At 36.6% G+C, this 25,911-nt stretch overlaps 2 protein-coding genes across 2 annotated transcripts; one reads left to right on the forward strand and one right to left on the reverse strand.

Moving 5' to 3' along the window:
* Nucleotides 1-17: 17 nt before the first annotated feature.
* Nucleotides 18-1,704, forward strand: LOC306849844 (coiled-coil-helix-coiled-coil-helix domain-containing protein 5-like). Its single transcript, XM_079385193.1, has 4 exons — nucleotides 18-61; nucleotides 363-503; nucleotides 1,019-1,170; nucleotides 1,262-1,704. Coding segments are annotated over exons 1-4 (321 nt in total). The 5' UTR covers nucleotides 18-59; the 3' UTR covers nucleotides 1,288-1,704.
* Nucleotides 1,705-3,591: 1,887 nt separating this feature from the next.
* LOC306845458 (LIM homeobox transcription factor 1-alpha-like) lies at nucleotides 3,592-25,428 on the reverse strand. The gene is made up of 9 exons (XM_079378278.1): nucleotides 25,252-25,428; nucleotides 22,922-23,007; nucleotides 22,594-22,777; nucleotides 8,330-8,562; nucleotides 8,091-8,254; nucleotides 7,932-8,009; nucleotides 5,870-5,987; nucleotides 5,645-5,800; nucleotides 3,592-5,562 (listed from the first exon to the last, which is right to left on the reverse strand). The coding sequence occupies exons 1-9, from the start codon at nucleotides 25,293-25,295 to the stop codon at nucleotides 5,405-5,407; spliced, it is 1,221 nt and encodes a 406-aa protein (XP_079234404.1). The 5' UTR covers nucleotides 25,296-25,428; the 3' UTR covers nucleotides 3,592-5,404.
* Between the last annotated feature and the right edge of the window lie 483 nt (nucleotides 25,429-25,911).

Below are 25,911 nucleotides of genomic sequence, written 5' to 3' on the forward strand. Positions count from 1 at the left end.
ACATGTGCGTGATGTGACGTAACCTTCAAGAGAACCGAGTGAAATCAAAGGTGGTCAACATGTAAGTAGCTCTGACTCACAGTGGTGTGTTAAAGACTTGTTTTTCATGTTGTGTATTACACTTATCGTTCTTACTCTGTAATAACAAGCCAACCTTTGTTTCAACTCCATTAGCTAAAATGATAAGTGTATTGTAGGAACTATAATGTGTATTGTGTAATAAAATGGCCCTGAACTGATTTTAAAATGGTTTGCTGTCCGTCATATTAGTGTTCCTTCTAAGACGTGAACCTGCAGTGTTGAGAATCCATTGTAATTTGCATGTAGGCTAATTAAATACATGTTAAACTGTATTATAACAGGGAGGCAGCAATGGCCATCACGACCAAATACTGCCAGAAGGAGCTGGAGGAATATGGTGCATGTGTTGTCTCCCATCCAGCATCATGGCAAGAGAAGTGTGTAGACCTGAAGCTGAGGGTGGCACAGTGCACTTCATCACAGTATGTCCATATTTAATCAAAGAGAATTCAAATGCATTTGTGCTTTCTCTTTGCCATGCAAAGTTGTTTATTCTTCTTTACATCACAAATTGATCTAAATGTGTTTCTTCAATGCATTAAAACTGTTGTTTTGCCTGCTTTTATTGATCTGTGACGAACATTATAAAAATATAATAATTAGTTACAACATATCCAAAACCCTAATCAAATTTAGTTTTTAGTTTCTTTATTTTGCTTTAGACATCAAATCATGCTAATTAATCACCCATCAAGCTGTATTTAGTCATATTGTTTTTATTTTCCAAAAAGTTGAAATATTTATTTTAATTAAATTTAAGATATGTATACGTTTAATTGTGGATGTTATACATAAAATGCTGGTTCTGAAATATTTGTTTATTTTCTGAAAGCCCACAGTTGAATTTTCCTGTAGCTTAATGACACTAGGATGAATTATTAAGCCAGATAAAATAGTAGCACTGTATTTATGATGTTTTTCTTCCATCTCAATGCAGTCCTGTGATAAGGAAGATCCGAAGCGACTGTGCTGGTGAGTTTTCAGTGTTTGAGCGCTGTCTGCAGGAGAACCAGCGCTCTGCTGAAGCGTGTCAACCTCACCTCACACGTTTCCTTGCCTGTGTTGAGACCGTCGACCTTTCAGGAATAGGTAAGCTGTAAAGTCTGCGTTTCTATAATTATACCTGAATGTATGACTAAGTACAATGAATTAAAATATTTACAACACTTTCTTCCAACAGCAAATGCTGCGCCGCAGCCCACATAGCTGTTTTTTTTTGTCGTCACTGTTCTGGATAATGAGGACAATAACACAGGTGTTTTATATTCAGTACTGGGAAGAAATAGGCTGTGGAAAAGAAGAAAAAAACTGAAAGAACTGCTACACGCACAAAAACAGACCTCAGTCTTTTGCATACCTTTTTTCCAAAATAGTCAATGTGATGTTCAATGTTTTGGTGTAGTTTGTTAATGGAACATTTCACACTATTTATGAGTTTTTAATTGTTTTTCCATGATATTAAAACATGAAGTTGCAATAAAATATGCATTTCTGTTTTTATCTCTAAATTCTCTGCCCTTTTGAAGATTTAGAGTCCTATTTTACCAAAAAGTGTTAAAAAAATTAATTCACATGCACTGCACTTTTTACACAATGCAATTTATAAAATAATTTTGCTACTTTTTCAGCCTGTATTGGATTGTGTAAAATATGACTCTTGTTCCTTTTCATGAATCCATAAATCTAAAAATGCTTTTTTCATAAACCAATATGAAGTTCTACTTTGAGGTGGACGCATAATGACATATGAAATAGTTTTTGAATGAGAATTCAAAATCGGCATTCTTAATATTTTTACTAATATCTATTTTAATACTAATAGCAAATTAAAATGAATAATAATAATTATTATTAAAAAAAAAAATTATATAATTAATTTTAGATGAACATGCTGTTCTCTCTTTACCATATTGGATTGCTGCAAGAGAATCTATTTGTCTTAATTCTATTGTACTTTAAAAAATGAACTATTTTTAGATCTATATTAATTCTCTTCAGTTCAATGGAAACAATTAACTGTAATATGTTTATTTTTAGTTATGTATTCAGGATGCTTGTTGATTTAACGTGAAATCTAGGTTCAGTACGCAGGTTTATGTCATTTATAACAGCTTTTTCTTGTTTCCTGTTAGTCGTTGTTTGGATGTTTTTCTCCTTACCTTGGCGTCACTGTATAATATTAAACCAAAGAATGCAGGCATGTAATATCTCCCCCTCACATTTCCACCGGTTCCCTGCGTCCAGGAACAAAAGCCTGTAGGGAGGCAGTAGATTAGGGCTGCTTTGCCCGCTGGTTAACAGGAGGGAGGACACAGCTTTTGAACCTTTGACCACCGAGCTAAACAGACCTTTCATTTGGTCCATTTATCAAAAGAGGAACAAAATGTAACTGTTTTACCAGAATCGCATACTTATCAGAGAACATGCGCCATAAATCACACAGCCAAGCGTCAGTGTTTCAAATGACGAGTTATATTGGAAAACCGAGAACACTGTACACAAAAAGCACATTCACTGAAAGTGATCAGAAAGACGTACCATTCAACAGCTGTCATCACCGCAGTCCTTTAAGGAAATATCAGACCACTTGAAATGAAACAGTCCAGTATCACAAAATGCGTCATGAAAATGTGAGCAGTTGATTTACCAGCAACTCATGTCCAGTGTACTAAAAACTACATTTCAGTTTGTCAGGATTTTGAAGGTTTTCATAAGCAGATGGTGTTTGTGTAAATCTGCTGTATATTCTTCAATATAAATAATGCATTTCACATATACAGTGTCTCATGCTGCAACATAAATATTCTATTGCTATTGTTGCCGTTAAAAATAGCCAACAAGAACATGAGTTAAAAGAAGTGAAGTAAATAACTACACATATAACAATAGAGCTAATTACAACAACAGTCATGTGACCAACACATTTAGTATATTACAATAAAGCACAATTAGCAACACGTTGCCAAGTGTACACGTCCTGTAACATTTAGGGGGTATTCTTAATACTTTGTGCTATTTTTCTTGTCAGTACCAAAGAGATAGATTACCAACCCTGTAATTGTAAGGCTAACGAACCCTGTAACAGCAGTAACCCTGATTATTTCCTCACCTCAGTTTGGAGATTATAGCACGTTCCTACATTTTCCTGATGTCTAACCATCTAAAGCCTACAAGTCAGTGCTGCTGCTGCAGAAAAATTCAAGGCCCTTCATAGTTTTCACGGCTCACTTTTTTATCAGAGGAAATCTACCCTGTGTCCAAAACCTGAAATTAGAATTTCAAAATCTCTTTTGCGGTTTGGTTCCATCATAATTTTCCATATTTGTCAAACCTGACTTTAATCGAGCAGGGATGTGTGTTTTGACAGTGTTGACTGAGCACTGTGGTATGTGTGCCTCCTTTGCTCTATGAACCCTGTCAAGACTCCCTCGCTGATATTTTCTGTGAGATATATACTTCAGCTTTGACGTTTCATTATTTTGTGGTTTCTTATTTTCTTTTTAATATTTTGTCTCTTTAATTGTGTAATGCACAGTTAACGCGGCTTCAAAGTCCCTGTCTGAGAAACTTACAATAGTTAAAAACCTACCAAATTAAATTTCTTCAGAGAAAATACTGCAATAGCTGTCGACATTTTTAATTTGTGAAAAGCAAAAAAAGTTGTGTTAAAGGTGCACTCAGTATTTTTTCCCCTAATTTAAAGATTCACACGCAAAAAAATCAATGCTTTTTAAAATAATGTAATTATATACATTAACATGAAGACTCAAAAGATATTTTAAATTTTCTACATTTTTATATTTTCTGCTTTAATTTTAATTAAGGTTTTAGTAATTTAGCCATTTTTTATTAGTTTTTTAAGTGTCTATATACTTATTATTTTAGTACATCAAGTTAAACTAAATGAAAATGAGACATGTTGCCATGGCAACTAGATTTAAAAAAATTCAATTAAAGTTTATTTTAATAATGAAAGGCCTTTAGTTTTAATCTACTAAAATAACCTTGCTTTTGTGTTTGTGTGATGCTGCATCCACACCACTAAGTGTCAGTGTAAGTCCAGGACAACTGCTATATTGGTCGGCTTAACATACAAAAACTGAGTGCACCTTTAATAAACATTGTTTCTGTACAAGAAATATTAATGTACATTTGACTTACGCCAGCATGCTAGACTCTTTTGGTTTTCATGTTAGCTTTAAATAAAAGTTGATTCCTATTCAAGACGGACATTAAGGAGAGAGTGATATGAAATTGACTTGGGCTGTGTCTGAAATCACCCCAATAAATCTTTATAGTGTGCTGTAAGGGGTTATGAGGGGACAGCCATTTGTAGTGGTGTCCAAAAGCACAGTGGACAGAACTTTTGTCTCACTTGGTTTCATTCACTCATTCAGTGGTTTATAGTCACCTTATTTTTCTCATAAGAGCAGGTGTGGCCATTACAAATTGAATGTGTTTGGCTTTCGGTGTCATTCACTTTTAGCCATTTTTAGCTGCACAAAACTCCTTGATATTGCAAACTGATGTGTCTTACCATATTATTTTAATGTAATATCTTAATTGTGAACACTGGTTTGTTGTGCAAACCGTTTTACCGTTTACTGCACTTTATTATTTTTCGTTATTTCCCTACAGAGGCTTATGAGCTGAAGTATGAATCTAAAAAACATCTACTCTAAAAGTTTGAGTTAGCGATTATAAACGCAATGAGGCTATGAAAGCAACTATTTGGACCCAAATGTCCCATTTAGCCACTCATTAACAACCGCAGTTTTAAAGTCGCTTAAAAGCTTAAAAAACATTAGTGAGGTATTACTGCTTTATTTTATGCTGTGGAATAAAATGTGAAAATATTTTGCGCCAATGGACCCGGAAGTGCTAAAATAATAATCTATTTCTGGGTTTTGGCTTGCAAAAATATATCACTGTAGTGAATGAGGTATACTATAGAGGGTGATTTCGGATACAGCCTTGATCAGTTTATCAGCTGTGCAGTGAGCAGAGGGTGAGGTAACACTTACACGTCATGAACAGCTGCCCATTGATGTCTGTTATGTTTGAGCAAAACAAAGCGAAAAAATGGTGCATATGTATGATATAAAACATGTTTTTCCAGTGAATTTCCATTCTGTCCATGTCAAATTGAATTTTTAGGGTGTGACCCTGCCATGGTTTGGTTGGTAAGAGCTTTATTGGCACGACTAAGATACGATTGAGGGATTCAATTAGTTTTGACAATAAAAGATTCCTCCAGTGAGACTCAATCTACTTGTTCGCCCCTGCAGTGGTGGAGGAGTGCTTTAGGTAGGTGGAACCAGGGTCATGAGGTAAAGTAGGAGTTTTGCATCGAGTAGAGGCGATCAATGGGATTTCCTATCCGTCCTGCCAGAACTCCACCTTCGGCAGTTGACAAGAGACAGTCCCCAAGATGACTGAGGCTTCCATCGTTGTCCAAGTCATGGAAAACTGTCTCTGAGTCTGAAATGAAGTCGGCGTTCAAATACAAACAGTAACTGAAAAAATAACCAATGCTGAAGTTGATGCAGTGGGAGATCCTTACCGTAGGAGTGCATCTGCTCGGGGCCTAGCTGCGGTGGCGTGAGCCCGTGTCGGAACTGCTCGCTAGCGTATATGTTCGGATCCAAAGCCAGCAGTTGTTGGCGTGGCAGAGAGGAATATGAGAGCAGGCCGTCCAGTCCATGACTGCTGGAGCCATCTGTGGAGAGACAGAGCCGGGTTCACACCTTTCATCAAGCCATTTCACACAGGTGTGTCCGTGTCTTACCCTCGCTGTCATCGTTACTCTGGCGGCCCGCTCTGCTCGGGCCCCTCCTGGTCCCGCCCATCTGCTCCTGTTCTTGCTGTTGCTGCTGCTGTTGTTGTCTGCGAGCGATCTTCTTCATCTGAACTCACAAAAACAACAGGTTTATTGAAATCCCCTTGTCCTGGAACAACATTCCCATATAGTAGTACTTATCAAACAAGCTCTGAAAGTGCGTTCACAGCAATTAATTTGAATTTAAATGTAATTATTAACACTCATGAGTGTAGAATACGCAGGAGATGTGGGAGTCGTGTCCCCCCATCTATCTGACGTGCCAGGAAATCCCTAATATGGACAAAGGCATCGACCTATCGCTGTTGCTAAGCTAAATAAAAAGCAGAAACGTTTGATTGATGAAATGTGAAGACAAACACAAGTCATCTCCAGGTACTAAATAAATAAAGTATATAATGTAGATAATTATCGTTTATTACAGTATAGAAACTATAAAATATACTTTCTGCCTTATTCTGTGAAAAAAAGCAAAAAATATAGGGGAAAAATGTTAGAGAGTGCAATTGATTGGTTATTGTCCAGCAGTGTATTTGATTTCTTAGTCAATTAAAAGTAATAGATAAGAAAAAAATAAATAAAGCCTGTCAATTAGACAAAAATAAATAAAATTAAAAATGTCAATCGATCCATGTTTTTCCTCAAATTATCTATGCGTTTGTCTGTCTGTCTGTCTAGCTTTCTGAATGTGTTATCAAACTAGCTCTGAAATTGTGTTCATAATGACTGATTAAATCGTTTGATGTCATGAGTCCCATTGTTGTTGGTTGCTAGTGATAATAAATGCTGGGAAAAAGAAGTGACGCCCTTTGAAAGTTTGAATTTGAATTTAATTAGTAACACCCATGGGCGTAGAATATGTTGGGGACGTTGGGTCGTGTCCCCCTCCCATTTAATAAAACAAATTCATCCCCTGCACTTTTTTCGGCCAAGTGTGTTCACATAGGTTTTCAAGGAGCAGTGTGAATAAGTCTAAATTTAAATCTAGAGACAAGATATTCCATGCATGACCTGACATTTTATTTATATCCAAAATTAGGCAATGTTAACATTATGGAGTGCTAAACGCTCTCATGCAGTGTTTGTTTCATTCATACTTGAAGCTGGAGGGCGCTCTCGTGCAGACATTAATAAAAAGACTCATAGAAGTAATAACTTATGAAGTGCCAGCCAGGAAATCCTTAATATGGACAAAGGCATCCAGCTAGCTGTTGCTAAGCTGAATAAAAAGCAGAAATGTACTGATTAATGAAACATGAAAACAATATGGTTTATATGTGTTTAAGTCATTTCCAGGTAATAAATAAATAATAAATATATGAATAATGCAGTGTTAATTGACACCATGTATTGAATAGAATCTATAAATACAATATTTTCTGGCTTATTCTGTGAAAAAATATAGGGGGAAAATGTTATAGAAAACAACTTTTTTTTTTTTTTTTGTCCAGCAGTGGTTTCTTAGCCAAGAAAAAAAAATAAAACCTGTCAATAAACAAAAATAAATGAATGAATCAATCAATTCTATCCAAAAAATATATCCATCCATTCATCCGTTTTTCCTAAAAGCATCTATGTTTATCTTTCTGACTGTGCTTGTCTGTCCATCCGTCTTTCTTAAAGTAGTGTCTATCCATCTATCTGTCTGTCTGTCCACCTATCTGTCTTTCTGAAAGACCATCCATCAGCTCATTAGACCTATAAACATTGTCCCCAAAACTTTCAAAGAAGGCTTTGTCAAGCCAACATTCAAAACGTAATTGACAAGCATTTTCTTTTTTGTCAGAAATCTACAGCTACATGAAGTTCTATGATTTTCAGTTCATTTTAATTCTGCTCTCTTAAGCCATGTTCTAAGCCTCAGAAATGACACAAACACCGAAAACTCATTCATTGATAGAACAAGGATGCAGTTTTTACTTTTCTACCTAGGTAAATCATGATGAAGCAAGATCTAGTGTTTTAAACAGGAAAGTTTTCTGAATTTATTTTATTTTGTATGCCAGCTTACCTTTGCTCTCTGATTTTGGAACCACACCTGCACGACTCTCACCGTCAGTCCAGTCTCAGCTGCCAGAGTTTCTCTGACCTGCAACAACAGTATATGCATGAGATGTACATACATGCTGTTTCCACACATAATGCACACGAGCGGCCTGTGACTGCTGACCTTTCTGCAGGGTTTGGAAGACACCTCGAAGGAAGCTTTGAAGGCGCGCCGCTGTTGTGTGGTCAGGATGGTTCGTGGTCTCTTCGATCTCTTGTGCTCCTTCCCATCATCTCCAGCCTTCCCCCCAACAGAGACACCACCACCATCCTCATCCTCACTCTTTACTGCAAAGGGAAACTGAGCATTGGCTTAAAGGTGAAGAGAGTAATTTCAACCTACAGCGAGGTCACTGAGGTTACCTGACTCGGTAGGGGCCGGACTGATGGCAGCTAGCATCTCTCTCTCCTTCTCATAGTCTCCCCGGCAGAGCAGCTGTCCCTCCTTTAGCACAAACTCATCTCCTCTCTGCAGCCGGCGCTCACACTCGCAGCAGCTGAAGCAGCCCAGGTGGTACACCTGTCCCAGCACACGCATGATGAGCTCCGAGCGGCCGATCGCCTGCAGACAGGCACTGCACTTCCGCACAAACAACCTGACACACACACACACACACACACACACACACACACACACACACACATGTTATTGAAATATTTCTGAAAGTTCACTTTATGTAATGTTTTGTCTGTAACACTGGGTGGCAATATTTGACAACAGACTAGATGTCACAAGCAACTAAACAAAAATGTATAATTTAACCCTTTAAAGCCTACTGTATTGTGTACACTAAATGATCAACATGATCAAAACCTTACTGAAAAAAAAAAGTCCTGGTGTCTGATTGATATTTTTTAGCAAGTAAAAGGCCTTCTAGTTCAATTCTATAAACATCCACCTTCGGATCTTTTTTTAGATTATTTTTATAAAGTAAACTTTTTGTATTGTTTTAGTAATATTTGAAAATGAACATTTACTAGATCAAATCCACTTAGCTTTAATTACTTATCCATATAGCATTTTTTAGAAATATCATATTAAAATGTGAGTATCAAATATGATGCATCAGGCTTTTGGGGAATGTATATTTATTCATCTCTCAGTCGTCATTGTATTGCATTCTATGTTTTGAAACTAAAAGCTACCAAGCTTTGATCATAAAAGCATACAAATATAATCTTTTAAGACACATTATTGGCAGATATAGAGTAACAATTTATATGCATTTATGTAAGTAGCCGCCAGCTATACTTAAAAAAAAAAAAAAGATATCACTTGAGTATGAGCTCCCTATTCTCACTCTATATGAGCCATAAAAACCTGATGTCATCAAATACGAACACATGTACATTTTTCACATACATATATTTACGGTCCAAACATAAATAAAAAAAAAAGGTTCCATTTAAAAAAATATAAATCTTTTTATATTAATTTTAAACGTCAGGTTTTACAGGGGTAATTTTATAAACATTTATTTATTACGCTGCATTTAAGCTGTACATTTTCTCAGTGGGTCACCTGGGAATTGAACCCATGACCTTCGTGTTGCTAGCACCATGCGATATGGTAAATGTTTTTAAACTTAATGAATTTCCAAAATGTTTAGCAAATACAGGGATGTACAGGGCAAAAGTGAGCAAATGTATAAAGAAGGTCATTTGTACCGCTACCAACCCTGAGAAATGCCTCTTACGCTCTTTAAACAGTGTTTTATTTCTAAATAGCTCATCAGCATCACAATTGGTTTTAAAGGCACTCTAGTTCTTCAATCCCCACCAAACCTCTCGTTTTTTCCTCCTCTCTCTCCCCTCCCTCGCCGCTTGATATTTTCTGCCAGAATCACCCTGTCCTCCCTCTCTCGCTCCAAGCCTCCCTCCCCAGCTCCGTGAAACTAATAAAGACAGGATTAATTAGATTGTTGTTTAAACAGTGCGATGCCCAGACAGACGCTGTAAACTCATAACCAGGGATTGAGGATAGCATGGGGTTAATCTCTCCTCTCTCTTTTTCACACACTCGAATAAACACACCATACTCACACACACACTTACCAGCACCTTTATACGGCCGTGCTCAAGTACTCTCATAAATATTGACAGGTACCCACAGATGAACCTGTAGACGCTCATATGGTGTTGATGACAATTTAATTCTTCTGCACATTTCATTAAGCCAAAGCAACAGTCACCATTCACCCCAAAATGTGACAAACCAGTGTGAAGTTACTGTCACACACCTGAACCAGACAACAACATTTTTTTTTGTGGATTGACGTGATCGTTGCTAGGGTGTTTTGGGTAATTGCTAGGTGGTTGCTTACTGTCCCAAGTCAAGTCAAAGTCCCAAGTTTATGATACTGTGGTCTCAGGACCCTGCTTTAGTGCAATTTTGTCAACCATGTAAAAATCGTCAAAAGTCACCCGATTTTACATAGCATTCTATCACGGTGCAGGACAATCTATCATTTAAAGTAATAGTTCAACAAATGACAATTCTGACAAGAACTATTCCTTTAATACTTCCCTAATATCCCTAACCCTAAATATAAGCATTAAGAATAGAGATAGCTGCATTAGCAGTGACCGCTAATGAAATTAAAAGCACATATATATAGGTGGCAAATAAAAGTATAAGTCTGATGAACAAAATATTTTGGAGGTGAGGAACAGATGAAATGCACATTTGATGGATAACATGGACTTCATGACAGTTGCAGAGACGGCTGGTGGGAGTTCTGGTGTGTGTGTGTCGAGGAGCACCGAGTGCAGGAGATGAAGGTGTCATATCAGAAATCTGCTGAAAGGAGAGGCAGCCAGGTCCACACATTACAACCTCTGATCTGCACGGATATGATGATCCTGTCCGAAACGCAGCTGCTATGGCTAATCTGTCTCAATCCATCTGCCAAAAATGCCAAATTACCCAAACCACCACCTACTACACCCAGATCAAAGAATGCCCTTAAACGGTTTAAAAAAAATAAATAAATAAATAAATAAACCCTGAGCAAACTCATACAGAAACTGATTCAAAGAGTGAATCTCATGAAACCTGTAATACTTCACCTCAAAACCTAAAAAAAGTGAAAAATTATATTTTTCTTTAAAAAAAAGACGCATATTTTTTGGCTCTGACATTTTTTTTAGTTATTTAGTCCCAAGTTCTCTGTAAAATAACAGTGTCATTATAATCATGCGAGATAAAAAGATGAGTTATAAATCATGGTTGCATCCGAGTAAAAAAGATACAAATTAGTGACAATAAATACACTAGAAAAGAAACTGGCTTTGAAACAATTTTCACAAATAGTTACGAAGAAACAGCAAAATAAATTGAAATTTTGAAGTAGGAAGACAGAAATTGTACTTTCTAGTAAAACATGCCAACTATTTTTTGTTTTGTTTACAACTTCGAAAAATATTCTTTTTTGTGTACAATAATGAGAATTTGAGGTCAAATATTTGTAATTTACATGAAAATATTATTATCACAATGCAAAAACTCTTTATTGGTCATAAAGTAGGCTCCATTTTCTTTATGCAAAATATAATTTCTTGATTTTTTATATTGCTTTTGAGGTGAAATGAGACCTGAAAATCACCAGGTCATGACATTGACCTACAAACTTTTTTAAAATGACAGAAAGCGTTGAATGGAAAAAAAAAACAATGCAAATGGGACACATTAAACGTGAGGGTTACAGAAATAACACCACATTTTTTAACATACACAGACCTGAAAACTGGAGTTGACTTAGGATGAAACTATCTTGGGGGAGGAAATTATTATTGCGGGAAGGCAATTAGGCGCTATGAACGTATAAACTGTGTTCATGATGTCAATTCAATAAAGTTTTACATGAATCTATAGCCAAATCATAGTGTGGGGCCTAATCCATGCATGAACACAATTTTACATAATCAAGCACTTACCGTCATAGTTGCGAGGTTTGTCTCGCAGACTTTTCGTGCATCTTTGTATATATATATATATATATATGGAGGCAGTATGTAAATCATACATGTACACATAATTGCAAGGGTTGGTGTGGTGTGTGTGTGTATGAGCGAGAGAGAAAGAAAGAGCGGATATTGCTGTGAGGGAAGGTGGCTCAGAGCCAGGATTCAGTAATCACATCATCTTCTTTTATTAAATCTCACTGCACTGCTTCTGCGTTATTAAAATCTCCCAGCATTCCCCACAACCCACTCCCGCCACCCCTCCCTCCCTCCCCGACACACCAATATTCACAATGATGAAATATGAGAAAACCAACAGGTAGCTGATAAAAATGTACACATCAGACCACTCGCACGCAAAAAAGAAAGCACAGGTGAGCAGCTAAACCGTTCAGTACTGACACATATTATACTGCCCCAATCATGTCATAGATGCACACTTCAGTGCTTACTTGCTAAAAGCTTGCCTTTTTGTTCTTAGCATGTAAACAGTGCTATGCACAAAAATACTGAAATAACAATCGACTAGTGGCATGCATACTTTAATTGTCTAATTATGTTTTGATTGCACTGAGACACATAATAACTTTTGGGTTTATGCTAATAAAACAACTAATGGTGTCATTGTACAATATGAAACACTCTCCGCTGAATTCAGTTACATCTATGGATTGCTAGTCATATGAAGAACACTTCAACAGGGTTATTAGAAAGTGTACTGTATATCAAGGTGGCAATAAAACTAAAATGACATTTCTTATGATGCCTTGTAGTGTATTAATGAGACTCAATATTTTTAGATGATCATGTAAAAATCATGGGTGAAAAATAACGGTAACGATTTGATTCCATTTGTTAACATTAGTTAAAGGGATAGTTGACCTAAAAATGAAAATTACACCATGATTTACTCACCCTCAAGCCATCCTGGGTGTAAATGACTTTCTTCTTTCAGATGAATTCAGTCGGAGTTATATTAAAAAAGATGCCCTGGCAAGGGACAAGCTTTATAATGGCAGTGAACGCACTTATGACAGTTAGCAGAAGCTAGGGATTATGATTTATAAAAGTTTTAAATATGGATATTTTTCTTACAATGTCTTTTTTAACCTCCCCGGAGCCGTGTGGGCCACTTTTTATGATGGATGGATGCACTTTTTGGGCCTCAAAATCTCAACCCCCATTCACTGCCATTATAAAGCTAGGAAGAGCCAGGACATTCTTTAATATAACTCCAATTGTATTCGACTTAAAGAAGAATGTCATACACCAAGGATGGCTTGAGGGTGAGTAAATCATGGGGTAATTCATTTTTTGGTTGCACTACCCCTTTAACTACATTAGTTCATTTGAATTATAGGGATAGTTCACCCAAAAATTAAACCGCTGTCATTAATTAATCACCCTCTTGTAGTTCCAAACCCGTAAGACTTTATTTCATCTTCGGAACCCAAATTATGATATTTTTGATGGAATCTGAGTGCTCTCTGACCCTCCCATAGACAGCAAGGATCCTTACCCGATCAAGGTCCAGAAATATAGCAAGGATATTGGTAAAATAAGCCATGTGACATCAGGGGTTCAACCGTACTTTTAAAGAGATACAAGAATACTTTTTGTGCGCAACAGAAAAAACATAACTTTATTCAACAATTAATCTCTTGCTCGTCACCCTAGCGCCATTATGGAGCGTATCCACTGAACGTAAACAGTGTATGCTGTTCTGTTTTAGCTGCACCAAGTGGATACGTTTTCTACGTTGTTGCGCCTTGATCTGAACAAAAACAACTGCTTTTTGTTCTGGGTTTGCACTAGTAGAAAAGAAAAATGTTCATGCAATATTTGAACCTGTAATGGACCAAACGTTCTGGATGCAGAGAAAGGAACTGCATACAACCAACTTAGTGTCTCTCAATATATCTTCCTGGATGACTCTGCCTTGCAATGGCCTGCCAATGCTGTAAAAATCCTGGTCATGTAACCAAAAATGTACTTAAATCATCTAAATGATTCAAATTATAAACAGAAAAACACATTTAAAAGAGAACATTTACACTAACAAAATGGCTCTATCAGGTAACAGTCCAAGATTTTATCAGTTATTCTCACCCTCATGTTTTTCCAAACCTGTGTGACTATTTCCTTCTTTGAAACATAAAAAAAGGTATTTAAAAAAAAAATTAAACTATTTTTGTCTGTATAATGAACATCAGTGGGGTCCAAAACAACTGACTTCCATAATAGGAATAAAAAAAAACATATTTTTAAAATTTTTTTTCGTTCCACAGAAGAAGTTATACAAGCCTGGAATGACATCAGGAAAATCAATGTCTCTCTCCTCAAAATACTACAAAATCCTTGGTAATTCTTTGTAACTCACTAGGCACTTGTCAACAAAGCAAAGGTTTGTAGAAAATCCTGATTCTGGCAGTCGATATGTTGTTAAAATATGATGGGTATCATAATATCCCATCTTATATAGAGAATTTCACACTTATTTTGGTGATGAATATGCACTGTGCTGATGTACTTATTGTGATACATTCCCCGACTGACAGCATAGCCTGTCCATACGTTACAATCACATGTCGGCTTCCTTGTGTGTGTGTGTGTGTGATACTCAAGGGCTCAGGGACCGACAGGATCGATGTGTTGAGTTGTGTGAGGCGAGAGCGAGTCTGCAAGTGTGTGTGTTTGGACAAAACAGCTAATCCCCAGGCTACCAGAACGCAATATCCTGTCAGCCAGATTCTCATTTCCTGTCTCTCTGTGGCAAGGCGAGAAAAAAAAAAGACGCATAGAGGGGGGGACGGGGGATTCGTTGCCCCAGAAACAGAAGATACGGCAGCCCTGTTTGAGGACATCTATGGCATTCTTTCTATCTCTCCCCCTCCTGCTTTCATTTTTTGCCTTTCTTCTTTTATTATCTCAGATTTAATAAAGCCAAGGCGAGCAGCTTGTTCTGCCATGAAACATTTATTAGTCGTCTGTAATGAAATTGTTGTGCGGGAGGCGAGGTGATGGAGACTCATCACACATTATGCAAAAACAGTGGCAATATCACAAGAGGAGACACCTCAAGCTCATCTCTCCTCTTCCTCTGTCATCTTCCTCTTTTCACCTCTGTTTGTCACCTCCATGGCCTTCTGACATCCCCTGAGCTCTCGTTCACTGTCTGCTCTTCTCTCCCTCTATGATCATTGCCTGATATGTATACTCTGGAAAATAAAGGTTCTTTATTGGCATCCATGGTTCCATGAAGGACTTTTAACATCCATGGAATCTTTCCACTCCACAAAAAAAAAAAAAGTAAAAAAAAAATGTTTCTTTAGATCATTAAAATGTTCTTCACTCTAAAGAAGTGGTTCTTTGAAGAACTGTTCACTGAAAGGTTCTTTGTGGAACCCAAAATGGTTCTCCTATGGCACTGCTGCGAAAACCCTCTTTTGGAACCTTTATTTTTGTGGCTTCAACGGGAACTTCAGGCACAGAAAAACAAAACATGTTTTCCAAAAGCAGTAATTCAGGCTTCTTAGTAATATTTTTCTTGCCTGAATTACTACTTTTGGAAAACATGTTTTGTTTTCTTGACTTGAACTACTACAATGTGTTTATGTCCTTATCTGAAGTACCATGTAAACATATTCAGCAAACTGACTACACACATGAGGTTATACGTTTAAAACTAAACGTTTTAAACACTCATACAAAAATAAATGTTCCAAATGAGGTTTTTTACAGTGATGCCATAGAACAACCATTTTTGGTTCCCAAAAAGAGTCTTTCAGTGAACAGTTTTTATAGAAATAGTTCACCCAAAAATGAACATTTTGTCATATTTACTCACTCTCGTGTCGTTCCAAACCTGTATAAGTTTCTTTCTTGTGTTGAACACAAAAGAAGATATTCTGAAGAATTTTGAAGAACCAAACAGTTCCTATTGGCTTCCATAGTAGGAAAAGAAATGGAAGTCAATGGGGACCATCAACAGTTTAATTACTAGCATTCTTCAAAATATAATCTTTTATGTTCAACATAAGAAAGAAACTCATACAGGTTTGGAACGACACAAGAGTGAGTAAATGACAACATTTTCCCTTTTGGGTGAACCATTCCTTAAAAAAAAAAACGTTTTCTTAGTATGAAGAACATTTTTAACAACGTTTTGTGGAGTGGAAAGATTCCATGGATGTTAAAGGTCCTTCATGGAACCATCAATGGCAATAAAGAACCTTCATTTTTAAGAGGGTAGGTTGATTTTAAACTAGAAGCTGGCGTTTTATATTTAGAAGGAGTGAGTGGCTTGTCACCGTGATGCTGGGATGTTGTGGGTGGTTGCCATGGTCTAGTTGCTAGGTAGTTGTTTATTGCTAAATCTGACTTGGATCCCTTTTTGTTAATTTCATCATCAAACAGATTGTGAATCTGATTGCTCAGAAAGGTAATATACACATTCAAAACTTTGGGGCTGGTAAGATTTGTTAATGTTTTTGGAAGACATGTTTCCTATGCTCACCAAGGCTGCATTTATTTGATCAAGAATTTAGTAAAAACAATAATACTGTGAAATATTACTACAATTTAAAAACAGTTTTTAATGCAATGCAAAGTTGAATTTTCAGAATCATTATTTGAGGCTCAAGAAACATTTCAATGTTGAAATCTGTTTCACAACTTTTCTAAATTGTTTCTGGATTATTTTTTTTTTTTTTGTTAGTTGTTTTTTTATGACATTTTCAAAAGAACAGCATTTATTTTAATTTCTTCTGAAATCTTTTGTAACATTTTTACTGTCAGTGTGATCAATTTAATGTGATCTTGCTTAATAAAACGTTTCGTTTCTCTTACAAAAACAATTCTTGACCTCAAACGGTACCCAGAACAACACCAAACTGAAGAAACTGACTAACGAAAAGTACTTCTGCTCATACACGGTTTGAACAAAAAAACAGATGTACATAAAGATAGATTCAATTGATTGTTGCTTTATTGCATTTTGCCTGATTGCATATGCCACAATTTAAGCACAGTATGAATGATAAAACTAATGGCTTCGGCAAGCACTATTGACAATCCAAGGTACGGCAGCATCCTACACGAGAGTCCATGCGTCATATTCCTCTCTGACAGTACAGCAACTCTCTAACCACAACACAGCTTGTAGTCATGCCTAAGAACATAATTAGCAGTGTTCCCAATCAAGACCCCTCCCCGTTCTCACAGACACAAAGAGACAGCGAGCAGAGAGATGATTAAGCGAAAATGTGGGATAAATGGAGAGATAAACTGATTGGTGTCATCACAGCTATAAATCTCAACAAGTAGGAAATTAAGTTTGGAACAGAAATATTATTAGAAATCAGACAGTGATGGACGAGCTAGAGGAGAGATGCACTGGGAGGAATAAAGACCGAGCAAAAGAAAGGTGAAGATTTCGGTAAACATCAACCGAAGTGCTCATAATAATGACTCCGACTGAAGATTTCAGTAGAATGGTGTTACTGTAAATGATTGACATAGAAAAATGTACTATTTTGTAGTTGCTCTTTCGAAGTACAGGATACATAAATGAGACTGCATTTAAAGGAATATTCTGGGTTTAATGCAAGTTAAGCTCTGTCGACACAATGACAATGGTTACTATAAAAAGTAATTTATCCTTTATGTATTCAAAAAAAAAAAAAGTAAAAATAAAGGTAATGTTAAGACACAATCTGCTTAAGTCAAGTCATGACCCATCAAATCAAATCAAAATTGTCTCCGGATCCAAACATCTAGTGAGAATACAATCTCTACGGCTGTCTATGAGCACTTTTTATTTATAGCATCTTTACGCTAAGCTTGAAAAGATGAATCACTGTCTGGTCAACTAAGATAATGGTCAAGATTTTCTCAGTACTGTAGCATACAATTACTGTTTATTAGCACTGTTTGTTATTTGGGTCAATGGATCTGATGGGTCAATTTGGACCTGGCGAATAAAAGTGAAATATTTGCAGAAATGTGGAGGTTATAATAAAAAAAATTATTCTGTTAAAGTGTATTATTTGAGCTATAAAGCGTTTTGTTATTGTTTTACGATTTTAGGTGTTACGTTGTCAGAGCTTCAAAGTAGTAAAATTGGATATAACTTTACACAGAAAATGTTAGCAAGGGATGTTTTCACACTAAATTCATGTGCGCAAGCATATTGTTTACATCTGAAACTGTGAATAGTTTAACATTCATTCATTTCCCCCTTACCGTAACCCCAATTTCTGCGTTTTTAAGAAATGGAGGGACAACTGGAAACTAATTTTTGCGTTAATCAGCATTATGCCACAAATGTTGTCAAATGTGCTTAACTGAATCAAAATATTCTGAATTCGAAATTCATCTGAATCCATATTCAATCCGAGCTATTCTGGTAGTATCAAGTATCAACTTTGTCTCAAATGTTTTTCATAAAAAATCCCTATGATAAATTGAAATAGAATAAATGGAACAGAAATCTACAACTTTTGATTACAGACTTTGAAATTTTGGCACATTTCAGAACATTTTTGAGACCTCTTCTAAAATTCTAAAAGACACATGACATTACTGGGTCTTTTTCTCAGAAGCAAAGTCTGAGAAGCATGAGACTTTAGCCAAAATCTCAATTTGCAGTCTAGGAGAAAAAAGTGAGATTTTAAAAGAGCTCACATTCGTGATTTTTCATTCTTACTAGCATCTCTTTACACACTGGGGGCTGTTTTCGTTCTGTTTCCCACCCTCGCAGAGTGATCTATTAAACTTGGGGCATCTTAAATATCCACTCCCCTGTCTCCGCTCTGATAGGCCTCCGAGACCCTCGCTAGTCTAATTTTCTGCCATGGATCCAGGCACTGTACCCTGGGGCTGAGAGCCTTTATTGGTCTGGGACTGGTTTCACTAGGCTGGGCTGCGTGGTTATCTGATGGCTGTGTGTGACGAAGTCAACCAGGAAGATAGTGATGGAGAGAATTTGACCATTTCAGGGATGTTAGCAAATGTTTGTGTGTTTAATGAATAGGGCTTCGGGTTTGAGTTTGGTTTCGGTTAAGTGGTGCTGCTTGAATGATTGAAAAATTAGTAGTAAATGAAAGTCAGATTTCTGATGACGAGAACAACAGGAACGCAAGTGTCATAAGGAATCGTCATACAGTTGTGATCTTAAAGCTGATGCTGTTTGCATGTTCGTTGTCTTATTGTGTACATTATTTAAAGTAGAAAATGTCTGGTCTTTGTAATATTTCATTAAACTGTAATCTAAAATCAATCCACTTTTTGTGATCCGAAGAAAAAATTTAGATATTTTCTAAACGCATGTCATTGATCTTATTGTGAATGATTAATTCATGCATATGATTTCATTAAAAACAATCATAATTTCATAACTCAATCTTCTAGTGAAATTACAGACTTCTTTTTGGTTGATGTACGCCAGACTTCTCCAGTCATTTAGTCTGTTTAACTCTCCTTCACACCTGCCTCCATTCAAACACCACCTGATAAACAGAACCAAGTCCCGCCTTACATTTTTTTTTCTTTTTCGATAATTCATTTGACTCAGACATACATTACAGTAAGGAAGAAAAGAGCTGTTGCTACTTCCATTTAATCGTGACTTGGGCCTATACAATGAAAAAACTGCCCTACATGGAAAAAAAGTCTCATTGAAAACAGTTTTACTTGGGAACATGTCATAATATGAAACTAAAATGGGATGTGAATGCCATTTAATGTTGACTTTAAGTGCACTCTTAAAAATAAAGGTTCTTGATGGCTTTATGAAGAACCTTCAACACCCAAAGTATCTTTCCATTCCACAAACGGTTCTTTATAGTGGAAAAGGTTTTTTAGATTATTAAAATGTTCTTCACATTAAAACAAAATGGTGGTTCTTTTAAAAAATATTCACTGAAAGGTTCTTAGAAGAACCTTTTTTGGTTCCTCAATGGCATCACTGTGAAAAACCTCTTTTGGAACCTTTATTTTTATGAGTGTGGCTGTTTCCACTTCACCTGACTTTTATAAATGAATTTTGCTGGTGTAATGATTCAGTTATTTTAAATAATATTTTCTAATTTAACGTAACTAGGAAATGTACGCGTTTCCACATCAAACATGTTTTTTACACTACCTGATGAAATATTTTTACAGTAGAATGTCAGCTCAAGATAGTGTTGTTTTTCCCCAAATTACGTTTTTTTGCACCATCAAAGATTCCTTGGCACCCCAAAAATGGAGCACACACCTGCTGTAGATGGAGCATTGGTAAAGGGGCAGAAGTGGCAGGTGCTGACGGACAGACAGCAAGAACACAAGGAGATATTGTTGTGGATTCACTCAAGGTCACCCACACAACAGTGTGCCAAGTCTCCTCCATAAATACACCACATACCACGCCGCAGCCTCAATATTCACAAATGATGTCTGCAAACGAGACATTTGCATTCAAGCGCAACAAAAATGCTTACTTTTCTTACTTTCCTTACGGAATGAGAAAAACTTAAATCTCCACCATATAGTAAGAAAAGGCTTAATGTAAATGATAATAATACAAATTGACCAAGCTCAAGGGAATAACAGCACCAGCTTTCACAAGAACAGCTTCACTGTGCTCTGATCCCAGAAAAGCCATCTCATTTGTAATCGTTGATCACTTTTACCCTCATTATGACATCCTTGCTGCAAGCACCCATACAAAACAATGATCAAATCTATGGTTCCATTTTTCTTCAACGGTGTGAAGAAAAGCAGTTAGTATGGTAATTTCATACCCTGAAACAGTCCTGGATCTCAGGTGATCTATCTTTCCGGGAACATATATAGAATTATTTTATTTTCCCTCTGGGAATTCTTCCTGCTAACTTTTCTATCCTCTTTTATTCTCTCCGGTCCATCTTATTCCTTTCGGTTGGCCTCCAGTTGTCAGCAACAGAGGGAGTGTCCACACTGCTCAGCGGTGTCTGACAGTTCTCACAACAGCGATAACAGGCCACAAAGTCCTTCAACTGTCCGCACTCCAGCTGATGTCACTGGTTTCTCGGAATCTCCCTCTGACCCAAACTGATATAGAATGATTCATCAGAGAACCAGCAGTTAAAGGGATAGATCTCCCAAAAATGTCAATTCTGTTATTATTTGCCCATCATGTTATTCCAAAGACTTGGTGCATATGTACTGTTTAAATTTTTTGGTTCTTCAAATTTGTTTTCCACAGAATTAAGCAAACTTTGGGTTTAGAATAAGATTAGGGTGAGTAAACAATAATACATTTATAATCAGATCGATGGCTCAATCAGACAGAAAAGCCTTCATGTGAATATGTGTGTAAAATCAGATTGAAATGGGTGGTGTAAACCTAAAATAAACCAATTAAAAAGAAAACTTAAAGCATGTAAATGCTTAAATCTGTTTTCTCTATTTTCTCACATGTAATGCACATGTAATCAAATATATGAACCAAACTGCAAAATTTAGGCTTCATATCAACTGAATTTTGAGAATCTGAAATCAGATTGGATTCATTCCAGTTTACGAAAATTAGTAAACATACCAAATAATGACGGAATTTTCTTTTTTGGGTTGAAGTATGCCTTTAAGAAACAGATTCAAACCTACAGCATTACACATACATCAACTAAACCTACCGTCAACAATTTCTAACAGAAATTGACCCTTCGCAAAGACCCGCCCCCTTTAGTTACTGTTTCTACGTCTGACAAGCCATGCCACTCTTGCGTCACACACCATGTTCTCACGCAGTGAAAAATACATCGCGGAGCAAACAGAAAACTGACAACAAGCCGACAGAGCAGGTTACTTCTGGTATGAAACAAAGTCTCAGCTTTCAGCTGTCATTTATTAAGAAATTAAAGCTACATATGAACCGATCATCTCTTCCTCTTTACCAGTTATAGCACGAAATAAACATGAATGAACACCAGTATCTTGTTTCAACCGCAGAAAGACGTCAGTACACCGTTGTTCAAATTCAAGTCCACAGACATTAATCTGCTCTACCGTCTGGTTTGTTTGTTGGACAAAATGGCAGATTCTGCGTTATGATTGGTCAGATCACCTGTCAGTTAAACTCCCAGCGAAGAGTGGGAGTGATTTTACAGTGTCCTTGTTACACATTATATGTACTTACTATAGTAATATAAGACACTAAAAACAATATACTACAGTATAACAACCAAATCTAAATCTATATTAAGCAAGAGCATTAATATTACTCAGTACTTATATGTGTAATTACACTGCAATTGCAATACCTTACAATAAAGGGTTACACTTTATTTTAAGGTGTCCTTGTTACAGTGTAATTACACATATGTACTGAGTAATAGTAATTAACTACATGTACTTACTATATGATTAGGGTTTGGTTTAGGATTACTTGTTATTATAATAGTAGCCTAAGTACAGGTAACGTGTAACAAAGACGTCTTAAAATAAAGTGTTACCAAATAAAATGTAACCAAAGTTCCTTATCAGAGCATCAGCATGATCAGAAGATCAACACACCCATGAGGCATTTGCAGAGAGATTAGGGGAATGTTCTGGTGTGCTTCGTGTTAATCTACACACTCTCTGCCATACCAGGACTTTGATGGAGTGTATACAGACACACGTTGCACATTGAACTGTCTTACTTCTCGTAATCATGCTTGCAGTAAAGCAAGCGGTCGCGACAGTAGCAGGTCCCGCTCAGCGTGCTGCGACACACTGCACACTTGACACACGACTCATGCCAGGACAGTTCATTGACGCGCAGGAGGAAGCGGTCCGCGATGGGAGACTCGCACCCTGCACACACCTCACCTCCTCCCACGTGCTCTGGTGGAGGAGAACAGAACAGGTGTCAGCTGACAAGACACACACAAATGTGCCATGAAGGACTCGAGACACACGCATTACACACGCAAATCGATATTAATATGGAAAGATTAAGAAATGATAAATGAAGAATAAGAGTCTCACCGTAAGGCGTGGCGGAGGGGGCCTGCTGAAGGCATGATTGGTTTTCTTCTGTTTTCATTCCGCTCCTTCCTTCTTTGGAGTGCTGACTGAAAAACAACAACATAAAGACTCACATGTAAAGACAGCAATCGGTTTGTGTTAATATGGGACTATTGTAAGATGCTTGTAATTGCTTAGTGTTATCATCATATTTGATTGTTATATTTACATGTAATGAGGGTAAAAAGCACACTGTAATGTAATGTTACTGTGAAGATACTGACATAATCTGAGGAAACAGAGCATCGGTTTCATTAGTAAAAGCCAAAATCAGGCCCTGTTTGTTCCCATTTTAATGTTTTTTTGTTTTTTTTGAAAGGGTAATACGAGAAATATCACATTTTAAAAATAACATTACATGTCATTTTCGGAAAATTATGTTTTTTTATAAGTAAAAATGGTCTTGTAGTTTTTGGTTTTAGGTTTTACAAAAGAAAAAAATATCTTGAATGTTGTCAAATACTGATATTATATGATTTAACGACATGTAAAGACAGAAACAGCAGGCTGCGATGCATGTAATCTCGTAATGCCTGGAAAAAGGTCAAATTCTGCGTCGACGCTGCCAAGTTTTATATTTTACCGTAAATGTAACATTTATTTGCAGCGTAGCCTTCACACGCTTCCTCTCGCAGTCTATCTGTTTGAAGAAAGCCGTAAGTTCTTTTATTTGATATCACTCTGTAAAAGGGAAGGTGTTTGCTGAATGCATGAGCAGGACTGGATGTGTTTTGTTCCCCAGTCAGAAGCTCGCGCAGGTGAATTGTCCGGCTTCGGTCGACACATTTCTCATCACAAACGCTTTAGTAGCTTATTTGGCAAAACGAAACAGCGCAAAAAGAAAAAAACAAAACCAACTCCGTCGCAGTCAGATTTAAAACAGGATTGCCTCTGAAATAATAACGGATGACGGTTGTGATTATTGTAATTTATTATAACCAAAGCTTTCACAATAAATATGTATTTCTCACTCACTAAAGTAATGATATGACAGCTAAACTTTGGAAAAAGAGGGAACTCAAAATCTTAATTGGTATTTTATTGCCTACTTTGGTTTTAGAATATTCAGGTTATATCTTTTTTCTAGCTATTATCTTTGTTGGTGGTTATTATATATGCTTATCAAAAATCTATTTTCCTCTGAAATTTAAAGTTGCATTAGAAATATTTTTTTTCTCACAGCAGAAATGACACTGCGTGTCTGATCGCTTTCCCCATTAATAATGCAGTTAATTGCATGAGTCGATTATTAAAAATTGAGGAGCTAATAACGGGTCATCATCAGTCTCAATAATGAGGAATAATCACACTGCGATATTCGCGCTTACACGGAAGCATGAGCATTTTATATAGTCTTACATATTTTACATTTATTTTTTTGGAGCTATACGCGTTATCGAAAATATAGGCTTATTTTAATACTGTCTGTTAAATGTACGTGGGCTACAATATATGGCCCACTGTCGTCGTATAAAGGGGAATAGCCTAATGATGATTGCGGCTGAGGGCAATGTTTAAGTGAAAAAAAAATAAAAAAATAAAAATCAACTTATCACTCCAAGTATTTCTGCAAGTAGTAGGCTATTAAGACACTAAACTGATGCAATTTAATACTCATGATTTCATGATTTCATATTCTGATGTGCATTTTGTTTCAATTAAAGTTGAGTTATTTTTCATTCGAGGATGCTCCATGACAATAAATTTATAAAGTGCAAACGTAAATATGAACAATATTAATTTTCCTCGGGCTGTGAAATAGCGGCGCTTTCGATTATGATGTCCATTTGATCCTAGTTTTTTACTCGAAAGCCAAACCGTTTATAAACTTGCAGAAACTGCTGCCTGTAATACACTCAAGTAGAGTTGACTAATTTTTAAAGTTTGATATTTTAGATTTTCTGCACAATTTCACACTTCCCTGAAGAGACGGATTGGTATTTTATTACTTAGGCTACATTTAAAATTCTGACACTCGTCCGTAATTTTTCCTATCATCTGGCCTAAACTGAACTCATGAAATATAGGCTCAGGTTTGACCAAATACAGACACGGCAGACCTATTTGTTAGATGAAAATAAATTAAGGTATAAATATATTAATTAACAGAAGCGCAGCAAAACTTCGCACTTGTGTAAAATGTATCCTAGCCTAGATTACAGTAGACAATATGGCTACACATATGTAAATGATCATGCATGTTTCCATGAACACAGTAAGAAAAGTTGAAGTAGCTACGAATAGTGTCATAGATGACAGCAGGTGATGCTCGCTCAGTCCCGTGCACTTACCTTGTGCTAAAACACACTCCTGCTGAGATTTCTGTTGGTAACATCAAAATACCTTTGAAGAAGAGGACGGGCACCAGTGCTCCAGAAGCCAATCTTTAGTGTTATAGTCCAAAATGCACGCAGTAGCGCAAAAGCATTGCCAGACTGTGTGATGTTAAGGCGCGTGCTTTATGTGATGAAGACTGGGGCTGCGCGCGCACAATGAATGACTGCTGGAGGGGGGAAACATCAAGGAGGGGTGCAAGATGAAGAAAAAAAATACACACAGGCAAAGTAGATTTGCCCTGTTGTATCTGGCAATGGGTATCTCGCCCTTTTGGGTTCTTCTGGGTGATGCTTTAAACAAATAGATTGACAAACTCCTTATAGCCATCATAGCAGTCTATAGGCTAATAATCTCAGACTTTAGGTAAAGATCATTTATACTTAAGCTGAAACGTAGACTAATATTGGTTTGTAAGTTACAAGCAAATGAGTGTTAAAGATGTAGCTAAGGAACGTGACATTTCTATACAGTTGAAATCAGCCACCATTCAGGATAATGCGCGTTTTCGGTTAAATACATAATCAGATGTAATTGTACTTGCAGTCAATATTTCAAAAGTATATAAACATATATAAACATTTCCAATATATGATTAGCAAATCTATAGAGCAATA

Source organism: Barbus barbus (assembly GCF_936440315.1).
Source record: "Barbus barbus genome assembly, chromosome: 3".
Lineage (NCBI taxonomy): Eukaryota > Metazoa > Chordata > Actinopteri > Cypriniformes > Cyprinidae > Barbus > Barbus barbus.

Coding starts and splice junctions, on each gene's coding strand:
- LOC306849844 (XM_079385193.1), top strand. Junction 504..1,018: donor GCACAGTGCACTTCATCACA/GTATGTCCATAT, acceptor ATCTCAATGCAG/TCCTGTGATAAGGAAGATCC. Junction 1,171..1,261: donor CGTCGACCTTTCAGGAATAG/GTAAGCTGTAAA, acceptor TTCTTCCAACAG/CAAATGCTGCGCCGCAGCCC.
- LOC306845458 (XM_079378278.1), bottom strand. CDS start 25,295: ATGTTACCAACAGAAATCTCAGCAGGAGTGTGTTTTAGCACAAG. Junction 23,008..25,251: donor GGAGTGTGTTTTAGCACAAG/GTAAGTGCACGG, acceptor GTTGTTTTTCAG/TCAGCACTCCAAAGAAGGAA. Junction 5,801..5,869: donor GAGTAACGATGACAGCGAGG/GTAAGACACGGA, acceptor GTCTCTCCACAG/ATGGCTCCAGCAGTCATGGA.